The following is a 23,918-nucleotide window of genomic DNA, read 5'->3' on the forward strand; positions in this document are numbered from 1 at the left end:
CGGATATTTTCGTGCTTTCATGTTGCTTAGGTTCTAAATTTGAAGTGGGCTGTAATGGTGTCGCTGCCTTCGTTTTTTACTTTCCCTATTCTTTGTGTTGCGAATTAAAGGAAAGTGAAGAGGGCGGGAAAAGCATTGACTTGGGCTCCCCAAAACTATTAAGAATGGCTACAAATTAGTTGTGAAGTTTAGGTAATAGTTTCTTGTAACTCTCACCCAGACTTTTTCTAAACTATTGGAAATACTAGTCTTTTCAGGAATATTCATTGTTCATTTGCTTTGACATCAGGCTGAGTAAAGGTGAGATAGTGTGGAGACAAGATTGATTCAGTAGGACATTCCAGTAAGAGAATGAGGTTGATCGCTTCAACACATTTGTGACCTGCTTAGAAAAACCGGAGAGCTGGATGGCGTTTGATTTAGTGACTTGCATTTTAGGTGATTATGGAACTGCCAAAAGATTAAAGCAAAAGGATGTTAAAAATAGCCAGCCTACTAACAGTCTGGTTTGAGATTTTAACGTTACCTTCTTTTTGGTGGGGAGTGAGGGTCGACTAACCCTAACCAAAACATAGTTGCATAATTGGTGCCCAAACTCCATTGGAAGGCAAGTAGGACTTTGAATTTCTTTTGAATACATATTCTTTAGGAGTTTAAAGTAGTTTCTATTTTTTACGCCTTATAAAGATGAAAAATGTGACACAAAACTGGATTAGGGTTACTTGAAGCTGAAGTAATTGGCTTACAAAACAGATATGTACCCAATGGATACATTTTCTGTCAGAGAGAAGTAAAGTTCAGATGAAAAACAAGGTGTTTTAATTTATTACTTTCAGTCCCTTCCATCTGCATTTTATAAACAGAAATGTCATTAATCAAAATACTTTTATGTAGTTTAGCCAGTTATTACTGAGTTCCATGCCTTTAGTCTACTTATTAAAACACTATAAATATAAAATCTCAAAAAGAATTTAAAAATTATCCTGTAGTTATAGATTGCAATTACAGAACATCTTTGTGTCCCCAGAACCTTCTGAGTGGTTGTAAAAATTGAATGGTGGTGGATAGGGTGCTATAATTCTAATGATTCAGAGAAACCTTAATTCTGATTTTGTCACAGGTAATGGAACTTTGTGTTAAACAGTATTTACCAGTGACTATAGAACAGTGAAGTGTACATAGTATTCAGGGCCATTCATAAACCTCAGATTTTCCCCAGATCACTTCCTGTCTCATATCTTAATACATTTTGTCAAATTAATGGCTTATTGAATACTTCCAATCAGTGCTGGTCTAGGCTTTTAGATAAAGGCTGAACCATTTCCTCAATTTTATAAATAGGCTAACATTTCTAGCGCCCTTTAAAAACTGTTACATCATGGTTTTTAAAAACATTCAGTACCTCAAAACTTTCTAGGGAATGGTCGGTTTTGGCATATTTGTATAATGACATGACCATTAAAGTATTACATGCACAGAAAAAAGATACAGAGAAAGGATGCCTTAAACTCTTAAAAGTATGTCTGGGAGAAGATGTTATAGGTCACTTTGATTTATTAAATTATTTCTGTAATAAATTTGATTTTTTCATCATGAATTTGTAGATTTTTTTTTTCAATACTAAAGAATTTAAAACCAAACTAGTAGCTTGCTCTCCATTAGGAGTTGTAGTTATGGATGAGTCACTTGTCTCAGAACCTGTTAACTCATCTGTAAGGTAAAACCACTTAATTTCAGTGTAATTGGGAGGTTTATGATAATGTAGATAAATGTAGCACACTGCTTATCAGAGATGTTTCTCACATACTTAATGTTAGCCTGTCTCTAATTCTCACCTTAATGGTATACAGCAGTGGTTCTTTTTTTTTTTTTAAGATTTTATTTATTTATTCGACAGAGAGACAGCGAGAGAGGGAACACAAGCGGGGGGAGTGGGAGAGGGAGAAGCAGGCCTCCTGCCGAGCAGGGAGCCCGATGCGGGGCTCGATCCCACGACCCTGGGATCGAGTCTTGCATTGGGCTTCTTGCTCAGCAGGGGAGCCTGCTTCTCCATCTGCCTCCAGCTCCCCCTGCTTGTGCTCTCTCTGACAAAGAAAATCTTAAAAAGAAAATAAAAATTTTTTTTTTTTTTTTAAAGATTTTATTTATTTATTCATGAGAGATAGAGAGAGAGAGGCAGAGGGAGAAGCAGGCTCCCCACGGAACAAGGAGCCCGATGCGGGACTCGATCCCAGGACCCTGGGATCATGACCTGAGCTGAAGGCAGACGCTTAACCGACTGAGCCACCCAGGCGTCCCAAGAAAATAAAAATTTTTTAAAAATGAAGTTCTGGAGCACTTGGGTGGCTTAGTTGGTTAAGCGTTCGACTCTTGGTTTTGGCTCAGGTCATGATCTCAGGGTCCTGGTATCTAGTCCAGCCTTGGGCTCTGCTCGGTGGGGAGTCCACTCAAGATTCTCTCTCCCTCTGCCCCTCCCCCCTTCGTGCTCACACTCTCTAAAATAAATAAATAAATCTCTAAAAAAAAAAAAAAAGGTTTGAAATTCCATAGGGCTCATGGACCCAGAGCTGAATCCTTGGTCTGTAATAAACTCATTGAATTAACCTCATTCAGCTTCCACATTAATCAAGGTTTAATTAGAACATTTTAGGAAGTGTATGATTAGGTTATTTAAAACATTCCAATCTCAGTTCTCAGTATATATGCTGACGTAAGCATAGGTATCATAAAACTGGTAATGTTATGACTAATTGCATGATTTCCCTTACTTCACGCTGATCAATAATAATGCCAATATTATGCAATATGAATGCAATTTTTTCTTTTTACCAACTCTATTCTTGGACCAATTTATTAACCCTACTTGAAAAAAAATCACCCAAATAGCTTCAAGGTTTACCAGTTGTGGTTAGTGTGTGTTGTTTAGTGGCAAACTAAAAAGAAAATACACTTTTCATTCAAAAAATATAAATCTTCTGAAGCCTCTTAAGATTTCAGGTGTTCCTTTGAAACTGGCTACCTCAATGACGTTCTAGCTATCATTTTGGCTTCTAATTAACATTTACTTAAATTTAAAGTAGAGCATTACAGACAGAAGGAAAACCAGTTTAATACGCATAATAAATCTGCAGGATTTCAGCAGAATAAGTAGTTAGTCCAGGAATGAAACCACTGGTTTTAACATCATTTTATTTTTCTGGGAAAATAATCTTTAAAAAAAAAGATTTTATTTATTTTAGAGAGAGTACGCAAGTGGGAGGGAGAGAGAGAAGCAGAATTCCATAGAGAGCCTGATATGGGGCTGGATCTCAGGACCCTGAGATCATGACCTGAGCCAAAACAAGTCAGATGCTCAACGGACTGAGCCCCCCGGGTGCTCCTGGGAAAACATAATCTTGGGACAAAGTGACAATTTTTTTTTTTAAGATTTTATTTATTTGACAGAGAGCGACACAGAGAGAGAGGGAACACAAGCAGGGGGAGTGGGAGAGGGAGAAGCAGGCTTCCCGCAAGGCGGGGAACCTGATGCGGACTCAATCCCAGAACCCTGGGATCATGACCTGAGCCGAAGGCAGATGCTTAACGATTGAGCCACCCAGGCGCCCCTAAAAAATAAAAATTTTTAAAAATTCTCACTTTAGGGGCGCCTGGGTGGCTCAGTTGTTAAGCGTCTGCCTTCGGCTCAGGTCATGATCCCAGGGTCCTGGAATCGAGCCCTGCATCGGGCTCCCTGCTCAGCGGGAAGCCTGCTTCTCCCTCTCCCACTCCCCCTGCTTGTGCTCCCTCTCTCACTGTGTCTCTGTCAAATAAATAAATAAAATAAAATAAAATTTTTTTTTACTTTTTAGAGAGTGAGTGAGCATGCACACATGGGCCTGGGGGAGGGGCAAAGGGAGAGGGAGAGAATCACAAGCCGACTCCCCAATAAGTGTGGAGTCTGACAGGGGGCTCAATCTCATGACCCTGAGATCAGGACCTGAGCCAAAATCAAGAGTCAGATGCTTAACTGAGCCATCGAGGTGCCCCAAGAACTTTTTTTAAAGTGAAGCTCATGTCTCCAAATAAGCAGTAAGATTGGTACTATTTTATAGAAAAACACTAAGTGCTGTAATTTTTTTGAGAAAAAAAGTTTGGCTCAGTCTTAAATTCCTAATACTATGTATTATATCAAAAGATAGTGGGACACCTGGGTGGCTCAGTTGGTTAAGTGTCTGCCTTCAGCTTAAGTCATGATCCCAGAGTCCTGGGATGGAGTCCCAAGCCAGCTCCTTGCTCAGAGGGGAGCCTGCTTCTCCCTCTGCCTGCCACTCCCCCTGCTTGTGCTCTTTCTGACAAATAAAAATCTTAAAAAAAAAGATACAACAGTGATGCAACATTTACAGGAAAAAAAAATTTTAAGGATCCACCTCCAAAACTTTGGCACCAATTACAGTAATAGGGCTGTTTGACAGGGTGATGGGATTTAAAATATGAATGGGGCACCTGGCTGACTCAGTTGGTGGAGCTTGCGACTCTTGATCTTGGGGTCATGGGTTTGAGCCCCACAATGGGCTTAGAGTTACTTAATAATAAAAATAAAAAAACAGGAACTAGTAGCAAAACAAAATATGGGGAGATACAATCTCTGTAATTATTTACTCCCAAACTCTATAGACCATTTACAACTGAATAACCATGAGTAAAACTTTTTAATTTAGAAACATTTCAGGTTACTTTTTAGAGAATTTTAACCAAATTTGACTTTTAAGAAAAAACTGAAAATTGAGATAGTCTATAAAATTCACCATTTTAAAGTGTTCGCTTTAGTAGTTTTTAGTATATTCACAAGGCTGTACAAACCATCACCACTGTCTAATCCAAAATATCATCCCCAGAAGAAACCCTGTGCCACCCATTAGCAGTAATTCTTCATTCCTTCTCCACCCCCACAGCCACCACTCTGTCTCTGGACTTGACAATTCTAGACATTTCATATAAATGGAATGTTTTGTCTGACTTCTTCCACTGTTTCAAGGCTCATCCACATTGTAGCATGTAACAAACAATACTTCATTACTTTTTATTGCCTAATATCCAACTGATTGTATGGCCATACGTTTTATTTATCCATCCATCAGTTAATGGTTATTTGGGTTGTTTCTACCTTTTGACTATAATGCAACTATGAACAATTGTGTCCATGTTTTTGTGCAGACATGTGTTTCATTTCTCTTCATTATGTATATCTAGGAGAATTTCTGGGTTACACTATTTTCAATCTGAGGAACTGCCAAACTTTTCTATGACAGATAAGCATTTTCATCTTATCAGTAATGTATGAGGGTTCCAATTTCTCCACATCCTTACCAAACTTGTAATGATCACCTTTATTTCATACATGTTAGTAGGTGTGATATATTTCCTTGTGATTTCCCTAGTGACTAGTGATGTTCAACATCTTTTTGTAGGATACTGGCCATTTATCTTTGGAGAAATTCTTTTTCTCAGTAGGCTCTACACCCAACATGGGGCCAGAACCCATCATCACATGCTCTACTGACTGAGCCCGCCAGGTACCCCTTGATTCCTTTTTAAATTGGGGTTTGTTGTTGAGTGTTAAGAGTCCTCTATATATTCAGGATTTGCAAATATTTTCTCACATTCTCTGGGTTTTTTAACTTTCACTTTCTGGTCCTTTGAAGCAGTTTAAAATTTTGATGAAATTCAAGTTACCCATTTAACCTTTGTTGCTTGTGTTTTGGTGTTAGATCCAAGAAACTGTTGCCTAATTCAGTCACAAAGATTTATGCCAATATTTTTAGAGTTTTGGAGTTTTAATATTTAAATCTTTGAACCACTTTGAGTTAATTTGTGTGTATGGTGTGAAGGTAGATACCTCAGATATCTGTCTCAGAACCACTTGTTGAAAAGATTATTCTTTCTTATACTGAATGGTCTTGGCACCCTCGTCAAAAATAAACTTAAGGGTTTATTTCTGGACTCTCAATTTTATTCCATCAGTCTGCGTAAGATGTCTATCCTTACACCAAGACCCTGTCATGACTACAAAATCATGTCAGCTTTCAAGATTGTTTTGACTAGTTTGAGTCCCTTGCATATCCAAATTATGTTTGTCATTTCCTCCAAAAAAAAAAAAAGTAGCTGTTTTTATAGGGATTGCACAGAACCATAGATCAATTTGGGGAGGATGGCCATCTTCATGATACTGTCTTCCAATTCATGAATATGGGATGTCTTTCCATCTATTTAGGTCTTCTTTCAATAGTGTTTATAATTTTCACAGTAGGTTTTCAGTTTTGCTAAACTTTTTGATGGGTTATAAATGGAATTTCCTTAATTTCACTGCTGTTGTATAGAATACAACTGAGTATTAACCTTGTGTCTTGCAATCATGATGAAGTCAGCAGCTTTTTTGTGTGGGGATTCCTATAAGCTTTCTACAAGATCACATCATCTGCAAATAGTTTCACTTCTTCCTTTCTAATCTAGAAGGAAGCCTTTTATTTCTTCTTGCCTAAATGCCCTGGCTAGAGCCTTATATGTACAATGCTGAATAGAAGTGGCAACAGGGAACTTGCTTGTCTGGTTCTTGATTGCAGGGGTTAAGTTTTTAGTTTCTCATCATCATGGGCCATTAATTAGCTTTAGGTTTTCGGTAATGCTTTTTTTCAGTTTGAGGAGTTCCCTTGTATTTCTAGTTTGAGTTTATTAAAGGATTTTAAAAGAAATCTTAAGACTCAGATAGGAAGCATTTAAATACAGGATCCAAATATTGAGTATAACAATATGAGTACTGACAAATGTCAATCTATACATGAAAGCAGAATCTAGACATATATAAAGAAGTGGTCACCTATGCTTTAAAAAAACCTGGAAGGGAGGTGTGTGTGTGTTACTTCTAAAAAAGTTACTTAAAAGACAGTTTCTCCCTACATATTAGTAAAATCCTGGATTTCTAGCTGGACACCTAGTTTCCCTTTGTAAGAACCACATTCACCAAAGTGCTACTGCAAGAGTGGCCAACCTCATCAAGGGTAAAACGTAGAATTCAGGAATGCTTAAAAAAAAAAAAACTCACAATCTTCACCAAATTTTAAATTATATAAAACAGAAATGACATTTTTGTGATGGATGTTTTAATGTAATTTTAGGCCATTCATTTTACAAACACTACTATGCTTAAGGCATTGTGTTAGATCTTCCCAAAGACATGGTTTAGTCATACTAATACAGTTCTTAATGACTTTTTCTTCATTCTTGCTTCAGGGCCTACACGTAGGGCTGTGGTTTGGCCACCCCTGCTCTACACTCTGGTCTCTTCCAGAGGAGAGGACAGCAGTCACTATCTTGATAAGGTGTGTTAGCTTAGCAATCACCATTTTATTACCTGGAGAGAAACAGATTAACTTCCTTTAATGGTGATAAATGAGTATGTTTTGAAAAAAAAAAAAAAAGAAGGCTTAAGTTTAACAAAAAGTTAAGATTCTACACTTTGTTTGACAAAACAAAAACTGAAACCCAAACAAAATCAAAATTAACTTCTATAAATTAAATAAGTTACAGGTTAGTGAAACTGTGGGAAAGGCTGTATATTAAATAATATCTACATGCAACCAATTACAAGTCTGTAAATACTTTTATCCAAAGTCCTACAACCTTATCCAGAAGCACTGACAAATATCAAGGTGCACAATCTGTATGAAACTATAATTTGATGTTAAATTTAAGGGAATACTGTAAACCACTGATATATATATATATGATACATTAAAAACTAACACTTGAAAACTAATTTTAAGGTCTTTAATTTCAATTAAAATCTATAAATGGAGATTAGTTTGGATTGTATGACAGAGGAGACAATAAAACTTATTCTCAAAGACATACCAATACATTTCCTTAGAATAAAAGCTAAGCAAATGAGAATTTTCATACTGTGCATGGGAATAACTAAAACCTTTATTAGATATGGTTTTCCAATAACAATATGAAAATTGGAATTATCAATTCAAAGAGCATTGAAGTCTGAAATTTAAAAAAGTAGACTAGATATTAAGGGATAAAAGGTAAAGGAAGACGAAAATGTTTAATACTATTCAATATATCCCCTCTGTACACAATGTTGCATATATACAACTACTCCATTTTAATTTTATTGATTTTATATAATAGTGAAATCCCCTTAAGCAACCTAGGGTATACAGATGGTGTCCAACTTGGGGGAAAAAAAAGTAGAAACACACTTGATTAACAGTTTTCACCCACACATTTTAGACAGACAACTTTTTTTTTTTTGCCAAGATTTTCATAGTAAATTCATAAATATAGGAAATACTTTCACTCCTTCAGTGTTAAAATAGAAAACCAAACAGTGCCAACAGTAGTGGCTTAATTATTGGCATACAAGAAAAACACAACACCAATGGGTTTTCTTCATTATGCATTTTAAATATCAATATGTGCATTTGTTTCATTTTTACAGTTATAAATTTCCTAGTCTGTTATAGACAACAGCATTTAATAGTTTTGAATCCATTGAGATGTTGCTTTCAATTTGAAATATTGTGTGTATACATGTATATAAAAAAATAACCCAATGTATGACTCATCTGACAGATGTTTAAGATCAATAAAGGCTTATTTTTCAACATGCAGTTAGGAGAGAAGCAAGGCAACCTCTCCACATTGTCTTTGTTGCTGGCTTGTTTTTGCAGTGGTATCAATAGTGGTTTTGGAGGGAACCGTGTGCCTTCAGCCTAGCTATTTAAGATCAGATACCACCAACAAGAGGGGTAGGGGATATGGGGGGAGGGGAATATGGGCAGGTGTTAAATTTTAAAAGTGTGCATTTTGCACTCTTTCTAGGTACAGGATAAAAACAGGCCAATGAGGGAAAAGTTTTATAATTAGGAAAAAACTGCAATCAAATCAAGACATAATAGCCGAATTAAGTTCTTTTAATAGATTGCATATATAGATGTTTAGCCATACTCTTTGATCAACTCTTTAAGAGTAGAACTTTATATCCAATTTACATGCTTCAAATATCACCTTTCTTATTTGATACAGTAAGGTCTTGTATCCAAGTCTCCACTTGTACACTGAGAGCTTTAAGAAAAACAGGACACAGAGGGAGTTGCCATTTTTTAGCAGCAATGAAATATCACTAACCCCTTTTAACATACCGAATTCAAGTCACTATCAGAGGTGAGTGCACCACAAAGTCACCAGGTACAAAATTGCTAGTTCATTTTTAAATTAATAACCTGAAATTACCCTGCCCCCCACCCCATTACATCCCTTCTTTTTATAAACAGCAAACATTTTGCTATTTTATACATAGGCTAGCAGGCTTGTTTCAATATGAAAGTGCTAATTCATTTACAGATTTTTTTTTTAGTTATGTAGTGCTACAATAAATGTCCAATAATCTACATAGGAACAATCTTTGATGAATGAAAATGATGAAGACTGAATAAGGCTATCGATTACCTTATCTTATTTACATATAAAGAATAGATACCCAATGGTGAGGAAGAGACAGAAATCGGACAAATACTCATAGGTGTAAAAATTACATCTACCTTTGAGCTTATACTGTAAATGAGACATTTTAAATAGTCCTGTAGCCCATGCCTATTTTTTCCTCAGAAAAAGAAAAGCTGCCTTCATGACATCCCCTCGTTTCAGATTTCCACAGTGTCACTTGAACTTTCAGTCAGAATCTTACTTTCTTCAAAAAATAAAGAAAATACCACCCCCAAATTACCACCCTCCCCCCCGAAATCCCTCTGGTTTCTTTTTCAGTGCCAAGTTGCATGATCAGGTCCAACCTCCTGGGTTTTTTTTGTCCATCTATTGATCAATTAGTTTAGAGTAGATAACATGAACCAGTTCTGGAACCACTACTAGGAGGAACACAAGCTCTTCACTACAATCACACAGCAGGAAAGAAAGTGATAACTCAATTCATCCCTGGTGCCGGGCCTCCAAAATTGAAAGAACTTGGCACAACTGGAGCACTGAATTTGTATCCTCCATGCTTCTCAATCATTTTGGATTCTAAAAAAACAAGTAAGTGAAAGTTTAATAGAGTATTTGATCATTTTACTACTTTGGAGAAGAGAAGGAATTGACAGACATTAACAAAAGCTTAAACCCACTAGTTCCAAAGTTGTCCTCTCCCTCCTTCTCTTGTACAGGAGTAAGAGAGGGGAAGGGGTACATTATAGAGAGACGATAAACCCTCATGTTGTATGCTGCAGACTTCTTGGCCAACTTTCACTTTCTGATGTTACAAAAAAAATCTTTAAATACACCTTTCTGAGTCAAATACTGAATCAGAACTCAAGTCTTCAACAAAGGGAGTAACAGCTAATGAATCTAGTGCAGGGAAATCCAAATATAATAGAAAGTTGTGCCTTCTGTAAGGAGGATACTTTTTTGAATATTAAACTAATCTGACTAATGGTACTAAGACCTATAGAAAATTGTTAGGCTGTGTATTATCTAAAATGTCCTTTCCTGAAATGCATACTGAAATGTTTAAAGATGGTAAGATATGATGATGTCTGGGATTTCCTTTAATATTTCTAAGAAAAAGCATAGTTTTTCTAACCTAAAAATTTTTTTATACTTTTAATAGAATTTTCCACTAACAAGCCATCACCATGAGCTTGAGCAACTTTATCAAAGCTATTACACACTGAAAGCAGTCTTTGACTACACTTAAAATCAGTCAACTATGGCCAAAAAACAGAACTCATTTCTTCATTTCATTCCTTTATTCCTTCATAATTCCTGTCACCTGCAACAATTGTACCTTTTATATAATTTTGAATCATTTAATATAAAATGTTAAAGCTGTATCAAGTCATCAATTGCATTAAAGAGGGGTTGTGGTCAACTGACATACCATGGGCTGCTCTTCTTTGATCAGCCAGAGTTGCTATATCCTGTAACTGTTTTCTTTGTTCTTCATTAAGACCATGAGTCAAAGCCTGATACCACACAGGATTACGATTTTGTATAGCTATCAAAAAGAAAACAAGGGGGAAAAGGGCAATAATATGAGAGGCCTGGTAGTTCCTTTCTAATATGTTCCTTCTACTTCACCTCCAGTACTGAAATTCTAATCTACTTTATATTTTCCCAAAAATAATTTAAGTTACTTTAAGTTATTTGTGAAAACAAAAGATATAGGGAGAAAAAAATTCTGGTTTGGCTTTATGCTGAAAAAATCTAATCATTCTCATACTTCATATCTCTAGCTTTCAAGAAATCAAGAGCTGAAACCAGTACTTATATAATTAACAAAGTAGGGAAACTTTAAAAAGTAACCCAACCTGTATAAAAGATTCACAGTTAAAAGCAATTGATCAAGGCTACTTTGGTTAGAATTCTCAAATCCCGAAATTAAAAAACAAAAATCAGAAACATTAAGTAGACCAAGAAAGAAGTGAATGGTACAAAATAAATGCCTTATTTTGTTCTGTACTGCCCCGTCAAAAATCTTTCTTAAAAACATCTGTCTTTTTCCAATGGTAGCTCTGCAGTACTTATAATGCTCACGTTTTATATCACAGCCTAAAATAATGGTCAAACCCCATCTGTAATAAGTGGATAACAAATTTTCCCAGCATGTGACAAGACCAGGTATTAAAATATCAGTGTTGGGGCGCCTAGGTGGCTCAGTCATTAAGTGTCTGCCTTCGGCTCAGGTCATGATCCCAGGGTCCTGGGATCAAGCCCCGCATCAGGCTCCCTGCTCGGCGGAAAGCCTGCTTCTCCCTCTCCCACTCCCCCTGCTTGTGTTCCCTCTCTCGCTGTGTCTCTCTCTGTCAAATAAATAAATAAAATCTTAAAAAATAAAAAAATAAAATCTCAGTGTTTCATAAAAACATGCACTAGATAAACTGACGTATAAGGGTATCGAGTCCGACCATGTATTTCCCTATTTCAATTAAGTACCTATACAAAGGGGTAGGTGTGTGCTGAGTTAGAGAAAAAAGTTCTCTATAAAGACTTTCCACAAAAGAAGTTTTTAACACAGTAATTTTGAGGTATTGGGGGGCGGGGATCTGACAACCCATCACATGCTTTTCTATTTCTATTTTATTGCATTTACTATGCACAGGCCCTCTAATATAAACCATCCTTTGGGATTAACATGTATTTAAGTCTATAAAATACAAAGTCACAGACAAAAACAAGTCAGTAATTCTTGGCACCTCCATCAATTCTTGCTGCCTGCCATGTAGCTCAGAAACCACTCCTTTGTGTTTCTGTAACCTTGCATCATAATTGCTTTGTCATGGGTTTGGAAGACTAATGCCTTGGTTATCAGAGAATTTATTCTACAACAAAGTTCTCATAATACATAGAAATGATAGCACAGTTGTAACTCTGGAGAAAAGGGTGTTTCAAATATAGTGCCAATTTTAATTTCTTAAGTTGGATAGAACAGAGATGTTCTATTTTGTTGAAGTCCAAGTAAAGGATGGTAAAGCCACATACAATGTGTTACAGGAAAAAAACAAAAGGGATTCCAAGACCATTAATGTTCAAAATGGTCAAATTCTCAGAAGTTAACTGTGGTTTTAGCCGGAGGGAAAAAAAAAGATACACAAATACATAAACATGCAACAAACATTTAAGAGTGGATACTTCTGGAGAATGCTGAAAGGTTAGAAATCAGAAGTGGGAAAGAGGAGGGCGCCTGGGTGGCTCAGTTGGTTAAGCGACTGCCTTCGGCTCAGGTCATGATCCTGGAGTCCCGGGATCGAGTCCCACGTCGGGCTCCCTGCTCAGCAGGGAGTCTGCCTCTCTCTCTGACCTTCCCCCCTCTCATGCTCTCTATCTCATTCTCTCTCTCAAATACATAAATAAAATCTTTAAAAAAAAAAAAAAAAAAAGAAGTGGGAAAGAGGAATTGTCATTGTATAAATTTTGAACTACTATTTTCCTATAATGTGCATATTTCAATATGACAATCTAAATAAAATAATAAAATGAGGAAATACTCTATGACTCTATGGCAACAGTAGTAACTTTGGATACTTTAGCTACCAACTCTTCAATCACAGTCGAGTTTGGGTTTGATATCCCTAAAAAGCCTTCTTTAAGTGATAGACACAAGTAAGAACAGAAAGGTTCAGGGAAATGGATCATATAGAGCTATATGAATTACATATAACAAGTTGACTTACTTTGAAATATAGCTTTAAATATCTGATACTCATCAACAGGGTTATCTTCATCATCAATGATTGTGGAATAGCCTTCCAGAGCAGTCTCCTCAGCATCATCCTCTTCCCAGTCTTCATCATCTCCATCCTCACCTGCTTGCTTAGCCAAAATCTCCAAATATTCTTGCCCATCTTCATCAATATCATCTTCATCACTCCCCAGTTCCTCTGCAAGCCATAAATAGGTGCATTTGTTAACCGAAGTATTCTCTTACTCAACAAACTGACAGTGATCACAGTCAGTAAATTACAAATCACAACTGAATAAATTCAAGTTCCAGGAACTGGTGTTTAAATACAATATTCAGCGGGGCACTTGGCTGGTGCAGTTAGCTAAGCGTCTGACTCTTGGTTTCGGCTCAGGTCGTGATCTCAGGATCATGAGATCAAGATCTAAGCTGGGCTCTGTGCTCAGCGCAGAGTCTGCTTGAGATTCTTTCTGCCCCTTCCTCTGCCCCTCCCACTCCTGCTCTCTCTCTCTAATAAATATTTAAATAAATAAATACAATATTAAGCAATAAATAGAGTAAAAAATTCTCATAGAAATCCAAGAAACCCAACCACAATTCCTAATACCAGAGGTTTGAACATAATATGAGATTCAGCACTTGTGCTCTGGGCCTTATGGGATATACCAAACCAAACACCAACAGTAAAATAATATAGTTTATGTTATATCATTTTCTGTGAGTTTTTTTTTTTTTAAGGCTAAGTTGGTGAATCATAAAAAAAAATGGCAATACCTATCTTATTCTGAAACCATTACAATAATTTCTCTTAACCAACATTCTATCAATTTATACTCTTGTAGTCTATAGTGTCCTACAGGTGAAATGTATTAGCCAATAGCTGATCAAATTATTTTTATAGTGCAGGTATACTTAGGTTTTAGCACTAACAGATGATAGATGTTTGCCAACAGCAAAAACCATAAATGCCTAGAACTGCTTTACATGTCGGGAGATCTAGCCAAAGTTCCTGCCTTCGCAGACCTTACACTCTAGCAGGAAGTAAGGCAGTCTTTCTATGAATGAATTAACACAAAAGCATTTGGGTATGATTCCACATTTCTTCAGAAGGGTTAAAAAAACAAGTCCAGGGGCACCTGGGTGGCTCAGTCATTAAGCATCTGCCTTCGGCTCAGGTCATGATCCCACGGTCCTGGGATTGAGCCCCGCATCGGGCTCCCTGCTCCGCGGGAAGCCTGCTTCTCCCTCTCCCACTCCCTCTGCTTGTGTTCCCTCTCTCACTGTCTGTCAAATAAATAAATACAATCTTAAAAAAAAAAAAAAGTCCACCGATTTCTAACTAGGTAAGTTTGGCTTTCTCCACCACAAATCCCTTACCTGTTTCATCATCATCTTCAGCTTCATCATCATCATCACTGTCATTCTCGTGTTCTGCATGGCAGGCATATGCTCTTTTTAATCCATTAAATAAAAGGATAAAAGCTGGCAAAATCTGTCCAGAAACCTGATTTAAAACTTGTGGTATTTGTTCCATATCAATAAGAGCACAAAGGCCCAGAACACACATCTTTCTGTCATGAAGCCTAAAAAATAAAATAAAGATTTTCTTCTTGTTTTTAATAAGCAGAGTTTCTCACAAAGTTAAATAAACAAAGATCCAATATATGTCACTTACCCCAAGAAACAATCAACATCATTAAGCCACTGTGTAATAAAATGATTTGTAACTGGTTCAACATTATTAGGGAAGCGAAGATTTTCTAAGGTGTTGAGAAGTAGGTGTGGGTTATAATACAAAGCTGCAATGGCAACTTGCAGGCACATTGTCCGAAGTTCACTTGTCTTCACCTCTCTTGTCAGTCTCTCTAAAGCGGCTTCCACAAATAAGGGAATGCACTAGAAAGAAAGACAGCAAAGTATTCCAAAACCTTAAGTAACAGCAGTCTAACCATCCTACCCATATTAACTTGTTGCCTCAACTAACCTCTTTTTCTCTCCATCAGATGACCTAATAGTTTTTACTGTTGAGGCATTCACTGAGAAATCTAACTTTAGAGAAGACATTCTTTCTGCCCCTTCCTCTGCCCCTCCAGAGGCAGAGGAAGTCTTCTTCTTCACGGGGCTATTAGAGCCTCACAATAGCCAGCTGGATTCACAATATTCTTATTGACTAACCTTATTGTAGTAATCATTTCACAATATATACATCTGTATCAATTCATATTATACACCTTAAGCTTATAATGTTGTATTTCAATTATATCAATAAAGCTGGAAACTGACCACGGAAATTTAACAACTAAATCTATCTTACTGCAAAGTGATTATGTGACAAACAATACTCTCACAGCCTACTATAAAAAAATCTTACCTTGCATGATAACAGCCATAAAACTTGCCAGTTTTATGTGTATTTTCATACACATTAAACAAATGATCATTATATATTGGTTAAATTTTAAACCAATAATTTAAAAATGTTATCTAGTATCATAATAAACAATAATATACAAAATACACAGCTGTCCCCAAAGAAAAAAAAGGTGGAGGGAAAGATTCTCTCTATGAAGCCTCAAACGGGAATTATTAATAGTTAGCCTCACTGACCTGGTCAATGCCACGCCCTTTGCATTGTAGAATGATGACCTCTAACAATTTTGCTGCATGACACTCTGCATCTTCTCCTGCAACTCCTGTAAGAACCTGATCAACACGGAAATATAAAACTGCAATGAGGCATCATGAAACCTTTAAATCAGAGAATATCTGTCCTCCGTCTATAGTCTTTGGAGTTTTTAAAATATTATAGTTAATTAATATAAATGATTACAATATTCATTGTACAGACTATAATGCAACAATGAGGATCTGGAGTCGCTGGTTAGCTGTATCTCCTCAATCGCACATCTTGGTCTACAGTATAAGCAAATCACCTCCCCTGCAGTGCCATTCTGAACTACAGCCATGTTGAAAATCACTATCTTCTCATACGACCATCATAGCTAAAGCACCCTACCTTTCTTAGGGAAGGCTCTTATGTAAAGAAGTACAAGAAAAAATAAATAATAATAATAAGCTGACATTGCTAGGAAAGCCCTTTCTCTACACAAGTCTCATAAAATAAAAAATAGTGTCCCTGGAAGAAGAGGCAGCTTGTTGATGGCAAATGCTATTCCCAAACAAGAAATAAAAAACATGGACTCGCCCTGCTACTTAGAGTACTCTTAAGTGTTATAGGTAACTTCTGGAAAAGAAAGTAGATCTTATAGACAGATATCACCGTTCCCAGAGTATTAACATAAACTATATAATTGACAATAAATAATGAATAGTATACCAGATGATTATTTTGTGACTAAGTGTTCAGAAAGAAAAGATATTAATGAAGACAAGCCTTTCTAAAAATTCCATGTTTTTTTTTAAAGATTTTATTTGAGATAGAGCACAAGTAAGCGTGCGCATGAGAAAGAAAGAGAACATGAGTGGGGAGGAGAAGGAAAAGGAGGGAGCCCAATGTGGGGCTCGATCCCAGGAACCTGGGATCATGACCTGAGCTGAAGGCAGCCACTTAACCAACTGAGCCACCCAGGCGCCCCCTAAAATGCCTGGTGTTAAACAGCTAGCTGTCTCTCAGCACTGTTAGAAATGCAAATATTACCCAATTATACTGACTTTGATATTGAAGGACCCCAATTCAACAACTGTATCCCCTATCTCTTGTGTAAGAAAATCATTAAAAAAAAAAAATTCAGCATACATTTACTTGTGATTTTCCAAGAAATGGCACAGTACTTTTGACTTTCATTTTAAGTAAACCCTTGGTTTTTACAATCTTGCTATTTACTAAATAATTTCTGTAAAGCCTCCATAAACCTGTAACCTACAAAAATTTTCTTTATAAAACATCTTTATTTTTGAGCCTTTCAAATAATCTCTCAAATAAGTTCTTGATTCTTTCCTTGTTTTGATTCAAAGGCTAGCAAAGAACTAGTAGGCTAAGGTAAGCTCCAGGCACTCTAAACATCAAAAACATTTATAACTATAATAAAATGTCAGGGCAGACAGGGGCACCTAGGTGGCTCAGTTGGTTAAGCATCTGCCTTCTGCTCAGGTCATGATCTCAGGGTCCTGGGATCAAATTCCATGTCGGGCTCCCTGCTCAGCTGGGAGTATGCTTCTCCCTCTGCCCCTCTCCCCTCTCATGCCCACTCTCTCTCTCTCTCTGAAGTAAATAAATAAAATCTTTAAAAAAAAAAAAATGTCAGGGCAGACAGAAGACAAATATTTGTCAAAGGCATTACTGTGGCATATAGGAATCAGTCTTTTAGTTTATAGCTTTTAAAGCCCTTATTCTGTCAGAGCCATATAATATGTTCACTATAATGTGTCATGTATCTTCACTCTTCACAATTTCATACTTATCACAGCACCAGCCTCATGACATATATCCTTATATTAACTAAAAATGACCTACCTTCTTACACATACTATATATCATTTCAAGATACTTGGTATCAGACAGAAGTGTATCTGTATCAACTGTTACGTAATTATGGAGCAGAGGCATCATATCTGTATTAATAAAAAACATAAAAACATTAAAAAATGAATTAAACTAAAACATAAAAAAGTAATAAAAGTTAAATATCTTTACTAATATAAATGCTGTTTCTGAAAAATTTCCTTAGAAAATGAAAGCAAATGTGAGATTGGTCTGTAACAGAGAGAGAGAGAGAGAGAGAGTGTGTGTGTGTGTGTGTAATGCAAAGGGTATTATTATATATTGTACAAAAAAGACTGACAGGAGCAGGAGGGTGAGAATATGTGTTAAAGGAAACAAATCTAAAAGGGTAACTAAATCAAAATATATAATGGAAATCAATGGTATCATCCTTGAGCATCAACTACAAGTGAAAACATCTAAATAAAGAAGCATTTAGAATATTATGTTCAACTGTATACTAAAAATAAATCAAAACGGGGGGAAATCTTCAGTATTTCTATGTTGACTTGACTTACCTGTAAAGTAATCAAAGCCATCCTGCTGAAAAACCTCAAATACTAGAGGTAGCAACTGCCACATTTGCGGAGACACTTGTTGACACGTCAAACTATGTGCTAAAGAGAAGATCTCCTCATAGAATTCTAAAGGAGAGTATGGAGTCATTAGGACAATGCTTGCTGATATGAAATAGCAGGAAATTCTAAGCACAATTAGAGGTATATACCTAAGACATGCTGTTGTAAAACAGTTCCAATGACCTGTAAGCAGATTCCCTCAAGCTGCTGGGTTATCTAAAAGAGAAGAAAAAAGTTGTATGTTACTACAGTACACCAGTGAATTAATTAATAATGTATAACGCAATTCACTGCTTATTGAAATATAAGGTCAATATCTTAAATCATTTTAAGTCTTTGTTTTGAAGTGACTCACTATAAAATTGTGGGTCAATGTGGAATTGAAATTTAATGAAATACCACTATAATTTAATGAAATACTATTACAATGAAACACACACAAGAAATCACTTGCACAGTTTACCTAAAAAGTAAAGGAAAAAATAGTATCTTGGAAAAATGTAAATAATTATGAAAATAAAGGAGCCACATCATTCTGCAGATTACAGACCTTTTTGTGTTTAAATATAGATCAACTCAGCCCAGATGTAATTGAAAAGTCACTGTCAATGGCTTACAGAAAAATTATTTGAAAGAAGGCATTATTCCTACCACTCCCACTAATTCTTAAGTCACCTCTATTTATATAATTATTAGATATAGTGAACCACACCCCAAGCCCAAAAATACAAATTCCTCTTTAATTGTCAGTATGATACTCAATCAGATCCCAAATCCCTGGAAGCCATCAGAATGTTTAAAGAGTGGGGAGGAGAGACAAGATAAAGTTTACTAACTGGATATAGAACCAGGACATCCACTTCAATTATATATACTTAAAACATTTTCAACTCTTCAAATATAGTAACAACTGATTTGTTAACCACAGACAGCTACAGAATTCTTCATGGTGTCTACCTATTTCCAATTATAATGCAGAATACAAATAGTTTACCAAAAATCTCCTGTGGCAAAGGCAATTTGCAGATAATCTGAAAATATGATTTATGGATATAAATATCTGCATGGAATTATAAACACCAAATTCAGGACCCTGGTCACTTCTAAGGGAAAGAAGGAGGGAAATGAGATCAGGAAGTGGTCCTCCAAGGGCTTCAATTACATGTATCTGAAATTGTTTTCTTACTGGAAATAAAGTCTAAAGGATATACTATAAAATGTTAAAACCCCAATAAATTTAGGTGGCAGTTAAAGGGTATTGGTTATAGTTTTCTGTTCTTTACCCTTTTTTGTATGTCTTAAATTACTTCATTTTTAAAAATTCATGATTACAATTCTCTTTCTGAAAGACAACTGTGAGAAAACTAGAAAGATGATAGTAATGATAGCACAACAATGTATACCTAACACCACTGAACTGTACACTTGAAAATGGTTAAGATGATAAACTTTATGTTATGTGTAGTTTACTATCATTAAGAAACATTTTTTTTAATTAAAAAGAAAAACTAGAAAGGCACCTAGGTGGCTCAGTCAGTTAAGCGTCTGCCTTTGGCTCAGGTCATGATCCTGGAGTCCCAAGACCAAGCCCCGTGTGCTTCTCCCTCTGCCCCTTCCCTCCATTCATGCTTTCTCTCAAATAAATAAATAAAATCTTAAAAAAAAAAGATCTCAGGGTTGTGGGATCAAGCCCTGCATCGTGCTCTGCGCTGGGCATGGAGCCTGCATAAGATTCTCTCTCTCCCTCTGACCTTCCATTTAAAAAAAGGAAAACTAGGAAGGTTTTCCTAGGAACCACCACACTATTGGATCTGGATCTGAGAAAGGTAACCTAAGAGGCAGCCAAAATCCAGAGCCTTGAGGTAAGATACGGTATAATAGAAATACCTCCTTCCTATTCCTTCTTACCTCCTTCCATTCCTTCTAGTACTAAAGAACCTAAAATATTTATAAGATACCAATCTTTCCTTACAAAAGGGAACTAGTTAAAAGCTGGCATAATCAAGGTGAATGTCGAAGATAATCAGAGAATTAGATAAGCCAGAGCCTTCCAAAAAAGCATTAGAACAGTTGCTGAAAAATGGCTTTAAATTCCCTAAAACTTGGATCATTACCTGGATCAAAACCTTCTAACACTGAATCATTTTACCTCTTTATGATCTTCAACTACACTAAGAAGTGTGTCGATGGTATTCAGGATTCCCATAGCAGTAACTGCTTTGTCATCACTTCCTTCTTCATCTGGCCCAGTCTGGATTACCTGATTAAATGTCATTGCCTAGATTCAAGAGAATAAATTTAAACTTGCCGTTATAGCAGTATAAACACATTAACTTAATTTTTAAAAATGTTCTCACAGGGACAGCAAAACCAATCAATGTCACCACTGATTAATAATAATTAAGAGTCTCTGGGCTCTATAATCAAATGGTACTGCCACTTACTAGGTGACCTTAAGTTATTTGATCTGTTTCCTGACATTTCATTTGAGAATTTTATCATAGAGATACTTTGAGGATTAAATGAGGAAAGGCATACAAAGTGTTTAATATTATCAATATTCTTATTAATATTACTGGCTAACATTTTACAATGCCCAAACACAGGTATATTAATCACAATTTTTTGTTACAAAATTCAATTGTTTTCAAACTTGTGAAAAGTAAAGGATGGAGTCTTAACTAATAATCAGCTTATTATAAATGCAATATACATATTTAAAGAATGCTGTTACAGTTATTCAAATATCCTTCCCCATTTCAAAATCAGTTTTTCACAAAACTCTTTGCTTTTGCTTAAATCCAAAGCAAATACCAAGAGCTAGATTCCTGAAACCTCAATACTCAGGAGGAATATAAACTGCATCAAATAAATCACTGTATAGGGATTATGAATGGTAATTGTGGACATGTTCATATTTTCTATTACCCTTAAATAATTTACATTATTAATTCTCAGAAGTTTGGGGCTATGTACAGCAAACAAAGGCCAACTACTGAATAACTACTGTTTATAAATTTCATTAAAAAAAAAAAACAAAAAACTATCTAGGGGCGCCTAAATGGCTCAGTTGGTTAAGCATATCACTCTTGATTTCAGCTCAGGTTATGATCTCAGGGTTGTGAGCTGAAGCCTGGCATCGGGGCTCCACGCTGGGTATGGAGCCTGCTTAAGATAATCTCTCCCTGGGCACCTGGGTGGCTCAGTTGTTAAGCCTCTGCCTTTGGCTCAGGTCATGATCCCAGGGTCCTGGGATGGAGCCCCGCATCCAGCTCCCTGCTCAGCGGGGGATGGGGAGGGTCTGCTTCTCCCGCTCCCTCTGCCCCCACCCCCCGCTTGTGTTCTCTCTCTTAAATAAATCAATCTTTTTTTTTTTTTTTTTTTAAAGATTTTATTTATTTATTTGAGAGAGAGAGAATGAGAGAGAGCACATGAGAGGGGGGAGGGTCAGAGGGAGAAGCAGACTCCCTGCCGAGCAGGGAGCCCGATGCAGGACTCGATCCAGGGACTCCAGGATCATGACCTGAGCCGAAGGCAGTCGCTTAACCAACTGAGCCACCCAGGCGCCCTTAAATAAATCAATCTTAAAAAAAAAAAAAAAAAAAAAAGATTCTCTCTCCTCTCCCTCTGCCCCGTTTGTGCTCTACTCTCTCTCTTAAAAAAACTATTTAGGGCACGTGGCTGGCTCAGTCAGCAAATCATGTGACTCTTGATCTCAGGGTTGTAAGTTCGAGTCCCACATTGGTGTACAGATTACTTAAAAAAATAAAATCTTTGTGGCACCTGGGTGGCTCAGTCAGTTAAGTATCTGCCTTCGGCTCAGGTCATGATCTCAGGGTCCTGGGATTGAGCCCCGCATCAGGCTCTCCACTCAGTGGGGAGCCTGCTTCTCTCTCTCCCTCTGCCTGCTGCTCCCCTGCCTGTGCCCTCTCGCTCCCTTGCTGTGTGTCAAATAAATAAATAAAATCTTAAAAAAAAAAAAAAAAATCTTTAAAAAAAGAAATTTCAATTTTTTTTGAAAATACCTATTTATAACTATTATTTCTACTTCATCTTTTTTTTCCCTACTTCATCTTTAAGTTGGTCATCCAAAGTAGTCCAGAAAACCACACAAACAAAGCAGTCATGATCAACATAGACAGTAGTTAAGAATGTGTGTTGTGGAGGCATATACTTCAGGTGCGAATCCCAGCTCCATCCATTCTAGCTTGGGCAAGTTACTTAACCTTTTTATAGCTCACATTTTCTCTCAGTGTATGAATATTCTTCATATAGGACTGTGTGAGAATTAAATGAGCTAAATATGTGAAATATATATATATATAGGGCTTAGAACAGTACCCAATATACAGTAAGCTCTATGAAAATACTTGTCATAAGGTTAAGTAATGAATAAATGATTGGTTCAAATAACATACCAAATGCTGTGTCATTTCTACTGCAATAGGAGTAACTTCTTCACTATACTCGCAGATCATTTTCTGAATTACATTGGTAAGATCATCATTTTCTGTTTCTCTTATTATATGAAGAAGAGCCTGCATTACAGGTCTGATGAATGGTGTAATATATTCTTTAGCTGTAAGAAAAAGAGAGAAAAAAAATTTGGCCAAAACCTCCTAAAACCTGATATAACGTACATCAAAAAATAAAAAATACTTTCCCATAAAGGGGAAGACAATGTATCAAGTTTCTAGGATTATGCCTTGTACAATTATTTGTAAAAACACTACACTATTTATGAGATATAAATCCTTTACCTTTTTCTTGATTGCTGATCAACACTTGAAGTGCAATGGCAGCTTCCACTTTCACAGGCATTTCCCTATCATCAATCAGACATCTTCGTGTCAGCTCTAAGGCCGTTTGCAGGTTCTGGTCACTTTTGAACTTTACTTCACAAAAATAGTGAAGGACCCAGCAAGCCTTTTATTAAAAAATGCAGTGAGTTACTACAGATATCCTACATTAAATTGCCCCAAGCTACAGTATATCTATTCCAAAAGTTCTGTGTATGGGAATTTGGAGGCTGGCCAGTGGTAGATATGTCCAAAGAGACAACACTAGACCAGTACTATGATCCCAACTTATTCTTTGGCTGCATGACGTTTGTGTGGATAGCGAGATCTGAATGCAAAACACAGACAGACACTGCTATCAGACACAGATGAAAACTATGCACACATTACAACAGCCATTTAAATATTTACATGAAAAAGTCTAAAATGAAATAAGTCTTTTATTAAGATGAGCATTAAAAAGGTTCCACATAAAAGTTTACATAAGCAGTCATTCATTACAAAACATAAATGTATCAGTGAATACAGGTTTAAAACATACCCTTGCTCTCATATAGCCTAGTTCACTGCTGAAGAGAGGAAATACATGATTCTGCAACATGTATTCCATCTGATCTTTGTAGATCTTTTTCTGTAAATATAAACAAAAATTATTTTTGAAAGAATTCCAAATATAATCATCTCAAATGCCAAATAAATACACGAATGTTAAAAATGATTATTTATGTCAAAACACGTATTTATTCTGATTCTTTGTACCTCAGGATCCATATCTAATTTTCTTTTTTTTTTTTTTTTTTTTTTTTTTTTTTTAATTTTTTTTT

The 23,918-nt window shown here is 36.3% G+C and overlaps 1 protein-coding gene and 1 non-coding gene across 3 annotated transcripts in view; both read right to left on the minus strand.

Annotated features, from left to right (window-relative positions):
* Window positions 1–8,479: 8,479 nt before the first annotated feature.
* Window positions 8,480–23,918, minus strand: part of IPO7 (importin 7) — a 57,183-nt gene continuing 41,744 nt past the window's right edge. Inside the window, exons 13-25 of one of the 2 annotated variants that reach the window (XM_021685298.2) lie at window positions 23,636–23,725; window positions 23,056–23,221; window positions 22,714–22,874; window positions 20,445–20,573; window positions 18,445–18,511; window positions 18,236–18,361; window positions 17,691–17,788; window positions 15,824–15,919; window positions 14,892–15,112; window positions 14,594–14,799; window positions 13,209–13,415; window positions 10,916–11,032; window positions 8,480–10,062 (exon numbers count right to left, since the gene is read on the minus strand). In XM_021685298.2, coding sequence (XP_021540973.1) covers window positions 9,965–10,062; window positions 10,916–11,032; window positions 13,209–13,415; window positions 14,594–14,799; window positions 14,892–15,112; window positions 15,824–15,919; window positions 17,691–17,788; window positions 18,236–18,361; window positions 18,445–18,511; window positions 20,445–20,573; window positions 22,714–22,874; window positions 23,056–23,221; window positions 23,636–23,725 — 1,782 coding nt within the window. In that variant the 3' untranslated portion in view covers window positions 8,480–9,964. The remainder of the gene's footprint in view (window positions 10,063–10,915; window positions 11,033–13,208; window positions 13,416–14,593; window positions 14,800–14,891; window positions 15,113–15,823; window positions 15,920–17,690; window positions 17,789–18,235; window positions 18,362–18,444; window positions 18,512–20,444; window positions 20,574–22,713; window positions 22,875–23,055; window positions 23,222–23,635; window positions 23,726–23,918) is intronic. The other variant, XM_044919161.1, reaches the window with a different exon arrangement.
* LOC123326311 lies at window positions 23,304–23,487 on the minus strand. The gene has a single exon (XR_006541015.1). It is a non-coding gene; the product is annotated as a small nucleolar RNA SNORA23 (small nucleolar RNA).

Source organism: Neomonachus schauinslandi, chromosome 11, assembly GCF_002201575.2.
Source record: "Neomonachus schauinslandi chromosome 11, ASM220157v2, whole genome shotgun sequence".
NCBI lineage: Eukaryota > Metazoa > Chordata > Mammalia > Carnivora > Phocidae > Neomonachus > Neomonachus schauinslandi.